Raw genomic sequence first — 18047 nt, forward strand, 5'->3', positions numbered from 1 at the left:
TGTTTGAAAATCCTAGAAATGTCCTAAATCCTAGAATTGCTCTAAAGTCCTGCTTAAATCCAAGACATGTCTTAAAATTCCAAAAATGTCCTAAAATCCTATAAATGTCGTAAAATCCTGGGAATGTCCTAAAATCCTCAAAATGTTCTAAAATCCTATAAATGTCCTTCAGTTCCTGAAACATGCTAATATCCCAGAAACATCCTAAAATCCTTAAACACGCCAAAATTGTAAAGTTTTCTGAATTCCTATAAACATATCCAAATTATGGTGAAATCCTAAAATCCTCGAAATGTCCTAAAATCCAATAAATATGCAAAAATCCTATAAATGTTTTGAAATCCTAGAAATGTCCTCAAAATGTGTTAAAATCAAACAAACCATTCCTTAAATCTTAAAAATGTACTAAATTTCCTCAAATATCATACTCTGATAAAACAACCTACAGTCCCTTTATCCGACACACTTAACCTTCAAATACTACTTAATAACAGTACATGAATAAATGTTATTTGTTGCTTTTTGCCACTGTGTATTAATACTTTTACTCAAGTAAAAATATCTAAGTACATATTGCACCACTAAAAGTAATAATGACTACTTTCATTTGGCCCTGTAGATCATGTACTGGCAACCTCCTGAACTGTAATCTGCCTAGCAACCTGCTCTGAATCATCTGATTGGATGATTCGCCACTGCAGTCCACGCGCTCACTTCAGTTACGCTCGGCGGTTTGGATTTCTCTTTATTTATCAGAAGTTTTGTCGTTTTTAAGCCATGATTCAACCAGCAAACTGGATATTTTTGGGTTTGTCAATAATGTGTCTGAGCGCAGGACCAGCTGGAGGCGGTAAGTTGACTGTAAACGGTCACATTTGTGAAATGAAAGTGAAAACAAACGGAGCTAGTGCGCTAACGTTAGCCAAACAAAGAAAATATGACCGTTTAAACTATTGTTTGATGGTTAACTGTTAACAACTAATAAACAGGTAACTTATCTTCACGTTAATTGGCTCAAGTCTAAGTAACGTTACCATGATACTTCATTTTATTGTATTATTCTATAAGCAGTACTAGTTGTAGCTAATTTCAACTACTTAGTTTAGTTTTGGTGCTTTAGGGACTGTTCGTTATTTATGGGGTGGTTCAAAAGTGAGAGGAAAGTGGAAAAAAAAGCATTTGGGGACTGATTAAGATAAATATTAAGATAAATATATATATAAATAATTTATAAGAATATTCATTTAATATGATAAAAATTTAAAGCTATATATACACATATAGCTTTTTACTTTTTAAAGCTACACACACACACATACACATTTATATAAAATTATAATTGTTATTATTTTTGCTTTTTGTTGAAGTCAATATCTTGTTTTTGTTTTTTTTTCACTTTTTTGTTGCTTACTTTGAGGTAATTTTCTTGCAACTTTTTAGTTAGTCCTTGAGGATTTTTTGGTGATTTCTTGCAAAATTGCTCTTCACCCTCTTCCCATATTTTTAAAAGAAATCAAGAAAGGGCTAAATGTCCTCAATTTTTTTTGTTCTTAACATTAGCTAATGTGGTGTTATATTGCTGAAATTCTTAAATGTATTGCAGGAAAATCGGTTTAGTTTCTTTTTTTGTGAATATGGAATTTTCCAAAAGCTGTGTTATAGTGCTTATTAATTCAACCTTATCTTGACTAAATTCTAGCATTACATCAAAAAAGTGGATCATCCCGTGCTAACTCACCCAAATTATTGCAAAATCCACAACAAAACAATAATAATACATTTTATTTAGTTTTAGCTTTTCACAATACTTACAGATGTTGAACAATGCAAAATCAAATAAAGTCAGTAACACATAAAATAAGAGAATAAATAAAAACAAAATGTATAAAAGCAAGACAAACAAGCATGAAATGTGACCATGAACTGGGAAGCCCTAGGTGAGTTGGCTTGCAGTGACTCATTTAAACATGTATCTTTAGTTTTTGAATTGCGTCAGACCTCTGTGTTTTACGAGCAGCCCCTGAACGCAGCACAGGGGCACAGACCAGACGGAAGACAGAGGCAGGCGGCAGATCGTCGCGGAGTGAAAACACGGTCCAACAGTCCGATCAAACTCGATACTAAAAACAAAAGAAGTGTCTGTTTTGGGGCCAAGATGTTTTCCCTCGCAGCGTTTGTCCTTTTGTGGACAGGACTGACGGTAAACTGCGGTAAGTTTTGAGCTTTTTGACTCGATCATATGTTAAGGTTGAAATCGAAAGTAAAAACACACGAAGTTGTGACGTCTTCTTAAATTCGGATCTCAAGTTTAATTTGTTAAACTTGACGTTGAGTATTTTCATTTTTGATAATGTGCACTAATTCTGTAGGCTCAATATATCAAAACAAGCGGGGGGGGGGGGCAGATTTAGCACTCACAGATCGTTGTTCATTTTAGGATATGTGTACACTGTTGTATCATGGCGTCAGTATGAAGGAAGTACCGATGTTGTATGGTAGCTTGTTTTGTGTTTAAAATACAACATAAACTTCCTTTTCTTTTAAAAAAAAATGTCGTACAGATGAGACTAAAAAAACAACAGCTGGTCTTATGGCAGGTTTATTATTGGTATCAGAAAGTTGGACTTTGTTATATTTTTTGTTCATTCACTTTTCCTAAATTATTTATTGTATGATAGCAGATTGAGTTATTATTGCTGCTTTTGGGGATCATATTGATCTGTCAGTGACTCATGGAGTCATGTTCTGACACAGTTTGGCAGCCATGTCGTTATTGTTTATTGCTCTTTAATAACTGACTCGACTTTTGAACACCACCCTCCTGATTACCGTCACTGAGGTGAACAGACAGCATTGTTCAGATTTTTCTGGCCTGATGTGCAGCCTGAATTGGCTCATAAACAAAGTTGGGTTGTAAAAGTTTGAATTATTTTCTGAGTTTTATTTCCTTGTTTTTCACTGGTTTTCTTTTCCTAATTCGAGCTTAATACCAATACTGGATTTTACATAAAAACATGATGTATTTATATATATCTTTGATAACACACATGAAGTGTTATAGTAAGTGGGACAGGAAAAGACAAACTCTGATCTACACAGCTGTTGATTACACAGGCGTTTACGTGTGTAGCCATGACCAGAAGCAGTAGAAGAGTTGATTTGTTTATGGACAGAATCCATTTTACTTTAAATAATTTTCTTCACAAAGAAAGACCACAACAAGCACATGTGGGCCTCGTCAAATCTACCGGCGCTCATCTGCCTTGTCTAATAAATATCTGTCCGTCTCTGTGATTCTCAGAGAGGCATTCCCTCACCTACATCTACACGGCTCTCTCCAAACCTGCCGGACTCCCGGGTATCCACGAGTTCACAGCCATGGGACTGCTGGACAACAGGATGATCGACTACTTTGACAGTGAGACCCAGACGAAGGTTCCCAAACAGGACTGGATGAAAGAGCGCCTGTCTCCAGATTACTGGGTCAAAGGCACACAGTCCCGCCAGAGCAAGCAGCAGTGGTTCAAAGTCAACATCGACATCCTGATGAAGCGCATGAGACAGAACGACTCAGGTAAGATCCAACCAGGAACACCTTATGATGAAATCAACGACTTTAACCCTTTAGGGACTTTTTGGCACATTTAACGCACTTTACAGTCTCCATTTTTGGTAATTTTGGCTGTGTTCATGCATATAGCATACATTTTTGCAAGATTGTGCATGTTTATTGGTGAATTTGCAGCTCAGCTCCTACAATAAGTCTAAAATACACTGTGGAAACTAAATAGTTACATTCAGACTGTTCAGGTCCAAAAATGCTCCATTCAAACTGACATTTTTGATCCCACAGCCATCTAAGCAGAAAAACATGACTTGTATTTTTTCTGGGTGTCATTCTGGGCTTTTGACTTGGAATTTGTCATTTTGACTATTTTCCACCTGATGAGGAAAGGCTTAAAGAGACAGGCACTGAAATGGAGCATTTTAGACAGAGGCTGAATACAGATGTTCCGGCACAGACAGTTTCTTGAGAGGCTTTGGCCTTTATAAACATGACCAGTAGACGCTTAAAATATAAGTATGAACCTTAAAATGAGTGTAATGTTGCCTCTTTAACCAGGAAACCACAAATGTTAAATTTGCCTGGATGTGTAATTATCCTTTTACGTTTTTGGCATTTGTGTCACCGTCCTGCTTCTCTGTGTCGTTCCAGACGTCCACGTTCTTCAGTGGATGCACGGCTGCGCAGGCAACTCACAGCCTGATGGCAGCATTAAGTTTGACAGCGGCATGGACATGTACAGCTACGATGGAAAGGACTTCCTGTCCTTTGATGACATCCACTCAGTCTGGGTCGCCCCAACTGATGCGGCAGTCCCGACCAAGAGAAAGTGGGACGATGTCCCCGTCCTGAAAGAATACACCAAAAGCTACCTGGAGAGCGAGTGCGTGGATTGGTTGGGGAAGTTCGTGGGATATGGACAAAAGCAGCTAAAAGAAGCATGTATGTATGACAGAAATCTCTTGAATATTTATTTTCTTTTTAATTACAGATAACAGAGGTACGTTTAGGACAGTTTTGCTTTCTTAAAATATAAAACTTAAATTTAACTCTTCTTGAAACAACTGGGATTAAAAAAAAAATCCATAAAACATTTTTTTTTGTTGAAGTAACTGACACACATCTTTAGTAGCAGCCTTATTAATGTCATTGTCCAACCACTGGATCCAGTATGACCCGGCTACTGGAACCCAACTCTCAATAACAACACATTCATCACTGAGACCTTTATATGCAGAAAGAAATCTGATAGGAAAATTATAAAATGAATTAAGTCTCACAGCAGTGGTCTACGTTTTTGTGTCATACTTGTCTTATAATGGAAAAAATGATAACTCTGCAATTTAGGGATGGATGATATTTTTAGGCAATCATGCGATACACAACATATATCTCAATATTTTAAAATTTCCTCTAAACTACCGTATACTACTAAAATAAAAAGTATTAAATGAACTGCTGTTACAAATAAAGTAGCTACTGCCATATAGTAAAGTTACATAAACTACTGTTATACTATAGTTTTAGTAGTTAAATAAAATACTGCTATAATGTTAAAGTATAAAGTTAGATAAACTACTGTTTATTTGGAACCCATGGTTCTTTTATTTTGAAGTACTCGGCTCTCTGGCCAAAATCGTTGAGTTTTTTGTTGTGATCTTAAAAAAAAAAGTGTTGGTGATAACAGCAGAAATCAGCATGTTGACTGATTCTGGTATTTCATTTAAAGCCAGTTTCTGCTGATACCGATGACGTGCAGATATAATCTTGCATCCCAAGTTTTTTGAACATTGATGCCTGTAAACATGATCTATGAAACCCAAAATAAAAGTTTTAATCTGAAAATGAGAGAAATACATCCTCATAAATGTTGATCAACATTCTCCAGGTTGTCCACAATTAAATTATTACCTTTTCATAAGACACACCTGTACCCCAAAATTGTTGCTGTACGCCGTTGGATAGAAATTAAAAGGTTTCTGTGATGACGTGTGAGTATTGAATTCAAGACAAGACAAGATGAACTAAAGGTTTATCTGATACAAGGAGGAAAAATTCTGGTTTTGCAGCAGCATAAAGGCAGAAATACAGATAAATACCAAAAGAAATATATAATTAATAAAGGATAATTTTGAAATATATTGATCAGAAGATAAAAGACATTAAAAATGGCTTTTTGTGTGTGTGTGTGTGTGTGTGTGTGTGTGTGTGTGTGTGTGTGTGTGTTTGGGTGCGAGAGGCAGAGAGCTGCAGGAGAGAGAGTGAAAAACCAAACGCCAGAGCGAGCTTCATGCTGGTGCCTAAAAAACGAGACAGTTTATTTACAATGTTTGCGATAAAGTCATTTAATACATCAAACGTGAAACAAGCCGCAATATATCGAGTTTCTTTGTGTATTCTGTTATTCTTATTATTATTTATTATTATTTCTTCCTCCAGCACCTCCAAAGGTGTTCGTGTTCACAAAGAACACCAACGTGAAGTCAAACGTCATGTTGACGTGTCTGGCCACAGGCTTCTACCCAAAAGACATCGTCCTGCGGATCAAAAGGAACAACCGTATCCTGACTGAAGACGACGGCTTGATGTCCTCGGGCGTCCGACCGAACGAAGACGACACCTTCCAGAGAAGAGACAGCGTGGAGATTTTAAGGAGCGACATATCTACGTTCACCTGTGAGGTCATTCACGCTGCATCTGGAGTTCATGTGGAGAAACTTTGGGGTAATGTGTTTTTTTTCCAGTGTGTCATATTTATTTCAAAATGCTGCCATTGACATGTCTGTAATCATTCATAGCAGTAAATTCATCGTAAGTCACAAAAAAGATTATTAAATTAAACCCCAAAAAACAGAAATGATGTTCAAAGTGAACAGAATAAAAAACTAATGTGAATGTTTTCTGGGTTTTTTTTTAGATCACCAACTTCCTCCCGAGTCCGGAGGAGCTATAATCAGCGGGGTGGTCGCAGGCCTGATTTTGGTCTTGGTCGGGATCACTGTGTTGCTGGTTTTCCTGTTTAAAACAGGCAAAATTGGTAAGTGTGTTATGTAATTGTCATCTTTTAACTACCAGTGGAGTGGAAAACAGGGGCCCTGCAGGTCATTGAATTAATCAGTCTAAAAACAAGGCCTTAATTGGTCTTAAAATGTCTTAAATTAACTTCCATAAGTCTTAAAAATGCCAAGATACAAAAGGTAGGATTTTATGAATCCTTTTTTTCCTTGACCTTGTATTGTTAAATCTCAAAATAATAGGTAATGAAACAGCCTTTTCAACAGGTAACTTTAAAAAACTCACAGAATACCACTTGCAGTACTGTCACCCAAAATCATGTTTTTCATTACAGTCAATATTTGGGCAAAAAGTAAAAGTAATTGGTGTCAGCCCCCCCAAATTTGGTCATTGTGAAAACACTCATAAATTTCATTCTGAGTGAGATTTAAAAAGTGTTTAAAAAGTCTTAAATTTCTGCTGTCTGTGAGCTGTAGGGACCCTGGAATACATTTGTTCCAAATTGAGTTTTATTTTCTGTAAAAATGAAAAAATTCACAAACATGGACAAATTAAAATCATGAATATGTCATCATACTTCAATGCAGTACTCAACATAGTGTCTTTACACCAAATAAAAAGTACTGGCTGTTAGAGTCTTTTCAGCCATAAGTTAATATTTGAAATCGGTATCAGGTGCAAAGGTCTGTAATTATTTTATGATGGACTTCATGAGCTGTTCAGAGGTCAGAGGTCACACTGAACAGCAGCTCTGTCAGTCAAAAGTCTTTGTTGTCGTTAATTCACTAAACTGAAGGTTGACTGAGCTCACAGTAAAAATCATACAAGAAGAATTAAAAGAAAGTCGTGGTGCTGCTTTTTGTAATAATCCAGAGTAATTAAATTATTAAACTTGCTTAAACTGGTATCTGTTGTGCTAACTTGAGCTGGGTCATTCAGGTGATTTACCTAATGTCATTTTTTATTTTTTATTTTTTTCTTCACAGGATCACGTGGCTCTGGCAGCAGTTCCTCCAAGGGCGTACCGATTAAACCTATATATTCTGGTAGTCCCAAATTATCATCTGCTCTCCTTTGATTGGGCGTCAGCAGGACGCTGCAGCTACAATTAACATATCAGCTACAGCTGAGATTAGAAACATCGAAAGACATGCAAAGAAGGCCCACGGCTAGAATCAGATTATCCTTTTCTTTATTCCTGCCCAGGCTTTTACTTTTTACTTTTACTTTTTTACATTTCAAAAATATGAAAATGTCGTCTTTATGTGTTTGTTTACACTTTGTCTTTATTAACAGGTCCGCCACTTTCCGTTACTGTCATCAATTCAGGTAAGTGTTTTATTTCTCTGCGATGAGCTCTGTTACTCCTGAAGCTGTTTTTGTGATAATGATACTTCAATTGTTACAATCAGAAAGTTATTAAAGCTGCGTTTTGCAGGGTCAGTTACTGTTTGTACCCAATTTGTTGACATGGCAAAAAAAGGAAATGGATGTATTATAGAGTAACATTAAAGTTACACATTTCTGTTGTTTCTAATGTTTTCTCTCTCTCTCTGTGTCTGTGTGTGTGTGTGTGTGTGTGTGTGTGTGCGTGCGTGCGTGCATGCGTGTGTGTGGGGACAATAAAGCACAACTCAACACAACTGCTGAGAAAAAATCTCTCAAAGGTAAGTTTATTTATAGAAAATGTAAAGAAAAAGTGAGTTTGCATTGAGCTCTGTTACATTAAAATGTGTGAATTTAATTTTTTATTATTATTGATCGGCTATTATTGATCGGCTCCCTGTTGTGAATACAGTGCGGTGCACAGGAGACGTTTTTTTGTAGGCCAACTCAGAAGTTAGCGACGCCCTGATTTACTGGTCAAAAATACGATGAGGTTTTTCCCTGGATCCTGGATTATTGCAGAAAATATGAATTGAAAACAGATTTTTATTGTACTTTTTTTTCAGCAAGATAATCTTCACAATTGAACAAATACACCAGTCACATGATTTCAAACATCGCCGCCATTTAACCTTTTTTTTAGCAGTCGCCTTTTAATGTTAAGACACAAAAGCTTATAGCTAATAAAAAATTTCCATTTCCATTTTTTCTGTGTTCACAGGTTCGAATGAGTCCTTCGACAGCAACAGCTCTTCTGACTCTGGCGTTGCTAGTGAGTATCTTTGTCCGCTGATTAAAAAGTTGCATCAACTTAATATGTTTTTAGTTTCTATTGTATGTGTAACATATTACTTCTTTTCACCCCTGCAGCCGATAACAACAAAAACTCCAGCCCAGAGCCCGACAGCCCCCTCCTGCAGAGGAGCGAGGAGCCAGAGGAAGTCTAAAGTCTCTGCACACGACGTCATTTCCATCAGAGAACATCGAGGCTCACTGAGCTCTCTGGAGCCAAATTTACCAAAACAACAATGAACATTACGGTGGGAAAGAAATTATGAGGGACGTTTGAAAAAAATCAATGAGCACTTCTACAATCTGAAAAATGTCTCCACCGCCTCTTTAAAAGGGTTCATGGCAAATCGGCGTGGCAGCGCGGAGACGGAACTTGAGTAAGTTTGAGTTTAAATGCAGACAACGTCAACGCGGACTCGTGTTGTTGCATTTTGTAGCTCTGAAAGCAAAAGAATCAGCGCTGAGATAAAGTGTCAGTGTTGTCTGAGGCGCTAAAACTGAGCAGAGCTCGTTCTGATCACGATGGAAATTCAGGAAACTTTGACCTTTCAGATTAAATGTTAACATTAATTCAGAAGCACCTTAAAAAAAATCCTAAAAATCTGAAATTAAACTCGGTCTGTGCAAGAGCTCGGGAGATAAATTATCATTATTTTTTATTTTGGTTTTTTTGTCTTAATTAGGATAGGACAGCTTAAGTTTGGAAGGGGGAGAGAGAGGGGATGATGTTTAGCGAAGGGTCGCAGGCTGGATTTGAACTCGCGGCCTCTGTACATGGGGCGCCCCAGGAGTTAAATATTAACCCTTTGAAACCTGAGCGGATGGTTTGATTTCTTTCTATAACATTGGGGAAAAAAAGGCAATGAGTAACTTTCCCTCAAAATACCTAAAAAATATTTTAAAAAGAAGATAGAAAAAATGTCTATGTTTATAATTCTAATAATTTCATATTTAAAGATATTTTAATTTTATTATATATTACATTTCTAAAGTTAAATATTATATATTATATATATATATATTATATATTACATTTATAAAGTAACTACATATTTTTCAGTACTTTATAAGTAATTTTCTTGTTTCATTTTGTTTGTTGTCCTAATTTGCTCAGGTTTCAAAGGGGTAAAAGCGCGAGCGGTGGAGATGTTTGTGCCTAATTTCTAACAAAATTGTGCTTGAGTCTCGCTCTCTGGTGGTGAGGTTATTGATACTGTGTTGTTAAAAACCAGGGTGTCTATCTGTCTGTCTGTCTAAAATATCTCCATATCTATATAGCTATCTATACCCTTAACAGAAGGATTTAAATTAACTGAATAAAAAAATACGTCAAAAAAGTGCCTTAAAAGAAGAAATGGAAAAAAAATCACTGCAAACAGTCGTGAGAGGGGAAGTTTAACTTCTGCCCTGGTCGACATTCGGCCCGTGACGGTGAAGTTTTCGTGAACTGAGTCTGCAGATAATCAGTGATCAGTTTATTTTTGTCAAACTCGACCTGCACTTAGCGTTGCTCAGAGAAAACTGAAGAAATACTAATAATGTGATTTGAAGTGAAGGGGCTGCAGTTTGTAAATACATTGGTATCATTTAAAAGGCTTTCTGAAGCAGAAGAAAGCACGCATCCAAACTTGGTGCAGTAACTAAGTGATAACTGGAGCCCTGCAGTGTGGGAGCTGAGTTTATTTCATTTCAAACAAATAAAGATGACAATAATAAAAAAGAGTCTCCATCAGGGAAACTAAATGTGTTCGAAAAGCAGCAAGAGGAAGCAAAATGCTCATCTTGTCCCGCCTGAACCTTTATCATTCAAAAGGTGAAAATTTAAAGGACAAGTATTTTGCCGCTGCAGTCTGAAGCTCAAAAATGATTCCCACGAGTCCCAAAAACATGAGTTAATCTGGTCAGTGTCGAAGTATACCAGCCCCCCTTTGGCAAAAGCCTTTAAAATGTCACTTTATCATTTTTATATTTGAAAACGTGGTATTATACTTCATCTAAAACTCACTGCTGTAAATACACGTTCTGGTGTTATTATAGACTTAAGTTGTAAAATATATTTTTAAAGTTTTGAATGTGCAAGTTTATCACAAACGTGACGTGATGTGATGAAATCCGCTCCCGTCTTTGTGAAATAAATCAGTCGCTCTTGTACTGGATTCGTCGTTAGGACATTAAATGCCTTTCAGTTAGGTGAAATTATTAGTTTGCAGAAGACAGAAATTTCCCTTTGAGCAGATTATTTTTGCAGTTTAATGGTATGTAAAGTGCTTGTTTTGTCTGTTTTAATCAGATTTACAAACATATTATTTGTCAAATATTGTCTGTGCAAAGCAAATGCCTTTTTTCTTTTTTAGCTTTTTTGGGTTCATTGTTGCTTACATAGGTAATACATATAGAAGAATTAAAATCCACTCCTAATGTTTAAATACTTTAGGGGGTAAAACAATTAAAATGAAATACTTATTTAAAGAAAAAGATCAGTTTGTCATTCTAGGAAATCTCAGGTTATCCTAAAATATCCTCATTATGTGTTTGTATTAAAAATATGGATTTGTTCACCGCGACAGTGAAAGCCAAACGCACGTCACCTTTCTGTGTGTTGACTCTTTAGAAGCTGATTTTTTCTGATTTTTTGAGTGTATCTCTTTTTAAAGTGTGTGTTTTCATGTTTGAGCTTTGAACACATTTGCACATGAATTACCTGTGAAATCATCAAATAAATAAAGCTTTATAAAGTGCTTGTAAAATGAAAATGTTGAATTATCAGAAAATATTAAAGTTTTGTAAATGAAGAAAATGCAAGATAACAAAGTAGAAGAACTGAGGCTCCTAAAAGTGGAGACACCCGAGCCACAACAATAACTGATATTTCTGTTTCTTAAAATTGAAAAAAAAAATCAAAAAATCATCTTTGAACTGGATGTTCACAAAAGAAAGATTTATGTTTATAGATATAGATTATATTAGATTTGGAGTTTGGATAACAGCGGTATGATGCAAATGAGATAATAATCATAGTAACAGGTAGTTCTCATGTTCAGATGCAAAAATAATTATGCTGTTATTCCAATTCACTAAGCATCGAAATAAACATACAAAAGGCCCCTGAAGATCCTTAAAAATATATATATATATATATTTTTAAAAAAACTGCCTCTGTAAACTTATACTTAAGAGGAAAATACAGAACCACTGTATTTATGTGTCAGATAAATGTTACTGGTTGTGTTGCTAATTCAAATTTAACTCACAGCATATGACGATATATGGCAAGTTATTATTTATTAAACTATCCAGCATTATATGAGAAGTAAAAGCTCCATCTCGATCTGACTGTAAGTCTGTTTAAATACATTGTGCTGATAAATCCTCATCTGACTGCAGGACTTTAAGTTCTGCAGTATTTTCATTATTACCTCAGAAACAAAGTAACGTAAATATGGAAACTATTTCTAAAGCTGCTAATAATCTACCAACATTCCCAGTTAGAGTGAGAGGAGGCCCCCAAATTACTAAATCCGCTAAAATTTTCTATTTTTTGATGGTCTGAATGAAATGTTTCTCTTATGTTGCGTTCAAAGACCGTTGGAAATCTTGATTTTTGATGAATTTTACACAACATGCCTCCAAAATCGCCCAAAAATGTTTTAAAGAAAAAACAGTCACCAAAATTGTTTAAAGAAAATATCCATTTTTTAAAGGAAAAAAGACAGACATTTTGAAAATAAAAATAAATAATAAAACCAACCAGCCCTTACCATGCCATGGTCTTTAAAAAGTGGCAGTAAATTAATTACAAAATGCAGCCATTTAAAGTTTTATTTCCCTCTGCAGTGCTGCAGGTTTGGAGGACTTTTTGTTAAATCAAGAAAAATTAAATTCTGTTGTTTTTTTTTTTGTTTGTTTTTTTTAAATAGCCTTAATTTAAAATAGAATCGCCATTTTAAAAAAACAGACCAAAACCAAAAGACAGCAATTTTAAAGGAAAAAAAGGTCCAAATAAATTGGCAGTAAATGAAACACAAAATACAGCCATTTACAGTTTAACAGTCCCTCCGCTAAGTCTCTCCTAAGTGCTCTAAACTTATCTGACATCTGTCCTCCTTTCTGAAAATAACAAACAGTCCCTAAAAGCAGGTTTTCTGGGGTTCAGGACGTGGTGTCCAGGACTTCCCATGTCGGAAACACGAGTTCACGAGTGTACGAGTTTGACCTGAACGCAGCATCAGTCACCTGCTGCCGTGTGTGTCCTCGTTACAGGCCGCGCGCGCCTCTTCCTGTCGGAAATGGGGAGCAGGAAGAGTCCGACGGAGACGAAAGCTGAAACTTCAGACTGAAACTGACGGGTTTGTCCTCTGTGGATGAAATGTGTCCGGTGGCGGTTTTATTTCTGCTCGTGTCGGGAGTTTTGGTGAAAAGCGGTAAGTGAAAGTAAGAGACCAGGCGTCAGAAAAACACGTTAAACGCGGTTCTCTGTCCGTGAAATCTCCTTCTGCCTTCCGCCGGTTTACAGTTTAATAATAATAAACTTATTTTTTATGTATATACAATGCAGGCTCAATGTGCTTCACACACAACAAATACTGCAGAATGAAAAAGAAGAAGTAATAATAATAAAGGAGCACAGAGGGCAGAGTGGGAAATGCAGCCCAGCGTGCTTTTACAAGAAAGAAATGCCCACATGCACCAAATGCTTCACATCAAAAGACATAGACGTAATAAAACCTGCATGTAAAAATCAAATAAGATCACAATAGAAAGTATAGAATGTGTATTCACATGGATAAAACCCACTTGAAAGTACCAGCAAAAGTAAGATAAAATGAGGTTAAAAATTAAAATGTGCAAAATGCATAACATAAGATGGAAAATGAAATAAATATAATAAAACCCATGACATTATTGATAAAATTAAGGCTTAAAATAGAGTACATTTTGCATACAACTAAGGAAAATACAACAATCCTCTTTTTTTAGGCCTCTGCCAAAGGGTTGAAATTTATGATATTTTTAAAACATAACTAGAATGTCACCTTTTATTTATATTTTTTATTTCTCCTTTATCTATTGTAAAAAGATTTATTTTCAGATTTTTTAATTCACTTTTTAATTGTCCCTCTTTTTCTGAAATATTGATTTTGCACCTGAGGTCTGCTGAAACTGTTTTATTTTTTATTCTTTTTTAAAATATATTTTATTTTTTGTTTTGTATATCTTTTTTCTTGCTTTTGCACTATGATTGTTTTTATGCGTTTTACTGCAATTTTAATGTTTTCTTAATGTTATTGTATTTCTTGGATTTCTGTGCCTCCGTAAAGTACTTTTGATTACCTTTTGTCTGAAGGGTGCACTATAAACACACTCGCCTCACCTTTTTTTCCCTCGTAGTTAACGAGCTCGACGGAGCCTTTTCGTGTGTTACTCGTTATAATGTCTTTGTCTAATGTTATCTGTCTTCTCACCTGTGTGACTCTCAGAGAGGCATTCCCTCACCTACATCTACACGGCTCTCTCCAAACCTGCCGGACTCCCGGGTATCCACGAGTTCACAGCCATGGGACTGCTGGACAACAAGATGATCGACTACTTTGACAGTGAGACCCAGAAGAAGGTTCCCAAACAGGACTGGATGAAAGAGCGCCTGCCTCCAGATTACTGGGACAAAGGCACACAGTCCCGCCAGAGCAAGCAGCAGTGGTTCAAAATCAGCATCGACATCCTGATGAAGCGCATGAGACAGAACGACTCAGGTAAGACCCAGGAAACGTGATATCTGTTGGTGCATTTCCAACAGCAGGTCGGTTCAGTTCAGTTCGGTACGCGTTCTGTGGAGTTTCCATGGTGAATAAGAGAGTAATACAGATTGTACTTTTAGTACCTTCAGAGACGTCCCACATTTTTCGTTATGTCTCTGCTCGGGGTACCGAGCACACAGATCTGGTACTACTGAAGCTGGAAACGCTGCAGTCCTTTGGTTGTTGGTCAGTAGAGACTCAAAACTCTGCACTCGGCTGTTTTTCATACATTAGTTAACTATAACTTTAAAATGTTTAACCACTGATCATACCGTAACATGTTTTTCATACATTAGTAAACTATAACTTTAAAATGTTTAACCACTGATCATACCGTAACATGTTTTTCATACATTAGTAAACATAACTATAGAGTGTTTAAACAATGTTCATACTGCGACAGGTTTTTCATACATTCATTTTTAGCCACTGTTTTTCATACATTTCATACATTAGTAAACTATAAAATGTTTATCCACAGTTCATAATGTGACACGTTTTTCATACACCAGTAAATTATAACATTAAAATGTTTCACCCACTTAGCTTTTTATTTCTGGAAATTATATGAAGGCTTCAAAAAAATCCTGAAAGTGTTCATTTGTGAAGATAATCTTCCTGAACAAGCTGTTTAAGTATCATAAACATTTGTTTGACGCAGTTTATTTTCTGCAGTAATCCGAAATCCAGGTGAAAAAAATCACACGTGATTTTTGACTAGTGAACCAGGGTGAAGCTAACGTCCGCGTGGGCCAACAGAAAAACGCCATCCCTGATTCTCATCCTTCATGTCACTGTTCTGGTTCTGTCTCTGGTCCCAGACGTCCACGTTCTTCAGTGGATGGTCGGCTGCGAAGGCGACAAGAAGTCTGACGACAAGATGAAGTTCCACCGCGGCATTTTCACGTACAGCTACGACGGAAACGACTTCCTGTCCTTCGACGGCCCCGACTCAGTCTGGGTCGCCCCAACTGAAGCGGCATTCCCGACCAAGAGGAAGTGGGACGATATTACGGTCCTGAAAGAATACATCAAAGGCTACCTGGAAGTGGAGTGCATCGATTGGCTGAGCGTGTTAACAGTATACGGGCAAAGGCGGCTAAAAACGGCACGTATGTATGAACCAGATCATTGATATTTACGATTCGAGATTGGAGAGGCTCCGACACGGTCCGAAATTTAGATAACCCCTCACACATAATGATTATTCGGGCAGATAATCGGTTCCGACCAGCCCTGAATCGAAAACGTCCCCTGATTGTCGTCAGGGGCGTATTGGACCCAAAATCGTCCCGATTTATCCTCTAGTGAGTACCAGCCTTTAGATGTTGCTTTTTTAAAAATGATTATAACTACGCTGTTTTTGAATGTACAGATCGATAAAGCTGACGATTTCATTTCACCGAAATCAGTTTTTGTGGTTTCATGTGATAATGATGTTTGAAATTTCGGAAACAGGGCCTGGGTTTGCACTCCGTGCGGACCACCGTTTAACGACGTACTCTGCTTTTTGTCCCGAGCAGTTTCACTTGACTCGGTCGTGCTTGTATGAACTCACTTTACGGTTTCTCTCTCCAGCTCCTCCGAAAGTGTTCGTGTTCACAAAAACCACCAACGTGAAGACAAACGTCATGTTGACGTGTCTGGCCACAGGCTTCTACCCAAAAGACGTCGTCCTGCGGATCAAAAGGAACGGCCGTATCCTGACTGAAGACGACGGCGTGATGTCCTCGGGCGTCCGACCGAACGAAGACGACACCTTCCAGAGAAGAGACAGCGTGGAGATTTTAAGGAGCGACGTATCTACGTTCACCTGTGAGGTCGTTCACGATGCATCTGGAGTTCATGTATTGAGAGTTTGGGGTAAGAAACTTTTTTATTCTTGTAATATGTCTTTTTTTTTTAGAAGTTTTTGAGAAATTTGAGAAGTTTTATTTGGATAATGTTTAAGCAGTAAAACGCTGTTAAGTTTAAGTTTCACACACTCACAACAGGAATGTTGTCTCCTAAATGTCTCTTATATTTTCTCTTAATTTTCTGTTAAGAGAAAATATCTGAGAAATCTAATCGAGATGCAGGAAATGTTCTTAACCATCCGAATCAGCTCAGATGCAGATTGAAAAATAAAAAGCACAGTACTCCATCTGTGGTGGTGGATTAGCAGTAAAAAGCAGCATGAGATTAAAATACTCGAGCAAAGTGAAAGTACCTCAAACTGGTACTTAAATACAGCACATAAGTAAATTTACTCACGAGGATGCACAGAAACTGAAATTACAGTAATCACTTAAAACAGTATTTCTTTAGTCTATAATAATCCAATTATTACAATTAATCTAAAACATATAATAATTTAAATTTGGTAATAAGATTTTCATGAATTTTTTGTGTTTCTCTAAAATAAAACTTATTTTTCATCACACTTAATAAACAATTTGTGGACTGTGAAAACAAGATTTATTTTTATTTTTTTACTTTTTGTCAGTGACCACCAGAGAAAAAATAAGAAAACACAAGTGAATTTCAGAAGTCAGTGAATATTAACAAAAAATTAAAAAATAATCTTATTAAAAAAATAAGAACAAATCGTGGATATAAACAAAACTAAGGGAACATGTGTTTGTGTTTGAGGCCCCGTGTTTTGCTGAGTGTTTCGTTGTCTCACATTGACATCATTTCCATCTCTTTGCTTCTGTTGTTTTCTATATTTATTTAATTTAATTTTTTTTTTTTAAGGGTCAGTTGTTTTCCACCTCACAAGCATCTGCCACTGATTTCATGTCATTTTGAAAATAATAAATACAAGTATTTTGACTTTAAGTTTTTAGATAAATGATATCAGCACCATAGTAGAAACTAACAAAAAGAAAACAGATGAACTGAGTGTTTTTTGTGTGTTTTAGATAACAAGCTTCCCGGCGCTGCAGGAATGACCGTGGATGATGCAGTTAAGTTGATCCCAGTGAACGTGGTGGTCGTGATTTTGGGACTTCTGCTAGTGTTCGTTAAGAGAAGATCAATAATTGGTTGGGTGGTTAGCAATATATACAAGGTATACGCATATTACAACCCAGCTCATTAGGGAGAGGAAAACAACATCAAAACCAGGTGTTTTCGGTTAAATTAAAGTTATTTATTAACCAAGAAAAAGGCGAGGCAAAACTTTAACACAAAGGGGTCTCAAACTCTGTGAAAAATCAAAGAAATCAGTACAACAAAATGGTTATTAGTATAAATAACAACAGTGTCGAGCCTTTTTGGTGAGGCGCTTCTGTGGCGATTCTGCGGTAAAATAAGAGAACGGGAGATGAGGTGGCGTGCTGTGTTAGCGTGACAGCAGGAGCGCGTGGAGACCGTAGTGCACGTTGACACCCGCCTGTTGACATTGCAACATGCATCACAGTTTTTTTTAGAAAAGCTGCTGTGAAATCGGGTATCTCAGGACGCAACAAACTCCAAAAAACAGCCTTCGAAATCCTGGAGAGACTGATTAA

The 18047-nt window shown here is 36.6% G+C and overlaps 1 protein-coding gene across 1 annotated transcript; it reads left to right on the top strand.

The window, feature by feature from the left end:
• Positions 1–2023: 2023 nt before the first annotated feature.
• LOC121957718 (uncharacterized) lies at positions 2024–17963 on the top strand. The gene is made up of 15 exons (XM_088090762.1): positions 2024–2210; positions 3302–3574; positions 4217–4507; positions 6005–6289; positions 6483–6602; positions 7567–7626; positions 7877–7909; positions 8209–8247; positions 8688–8738; positions 8837–8907; positions 13083–13179; positions 14236–14508; positions 15375–15665; positions 16132–16416; positions 17457–17963. The coding sequence occupies exons 1-15, from the start codon at positions 2156–2158 to the stop codon at positions 17633–17635; spliced, it is 2403 nt and encodes an 800-aa protein (XP_087946888.1). The 5' UTR covers positions 2024–2155; the 3' UTR covers positions 17636–17963.
• The last annotated feature ends 84 nt before the right edge of the window (positions 17964–18047 follow it).

This window comes from Plectropomus leopardus, chromosome 17 (assembly GCF_026936395.1).
Source record: "Plectropomus leopardus strain MGB_pleo_1.0 chromosome 17, ASM2693639v1, whole genome shotgun sequence".
In the NCBI taxonomy this organism is placed as follows: domain Eukaryota; kingdom Metazoa; phylum Chordata; class Actinopteri; order Perciformes; family Serranidae; genus Plectropomus; species Plectropomus leopardus.

Coding starts and splice junctions, on each gene's coding strand:
- LOC121957718 (XM_088090762.1), top strand. CDS start 2,156: ATGTTTTCCCTCGCAGCGTTTGTCCTTTTGTGGACAGGACTGACGGTA. Junction 4,508..6,004: donor AAAGCAGCTAAAAGAAGCAT/GTATGTATGACA, acceptor TTCTTCCTCCAG/CACCTCCAAAGGTGTTCGTG. Junction 7,627..7,876: donor GATTAAACCTATATATTCTG/GTAGTCCCAAAT, acceptor CTTTATTAACAG/GTCCGCCACTTTCCGTTACT.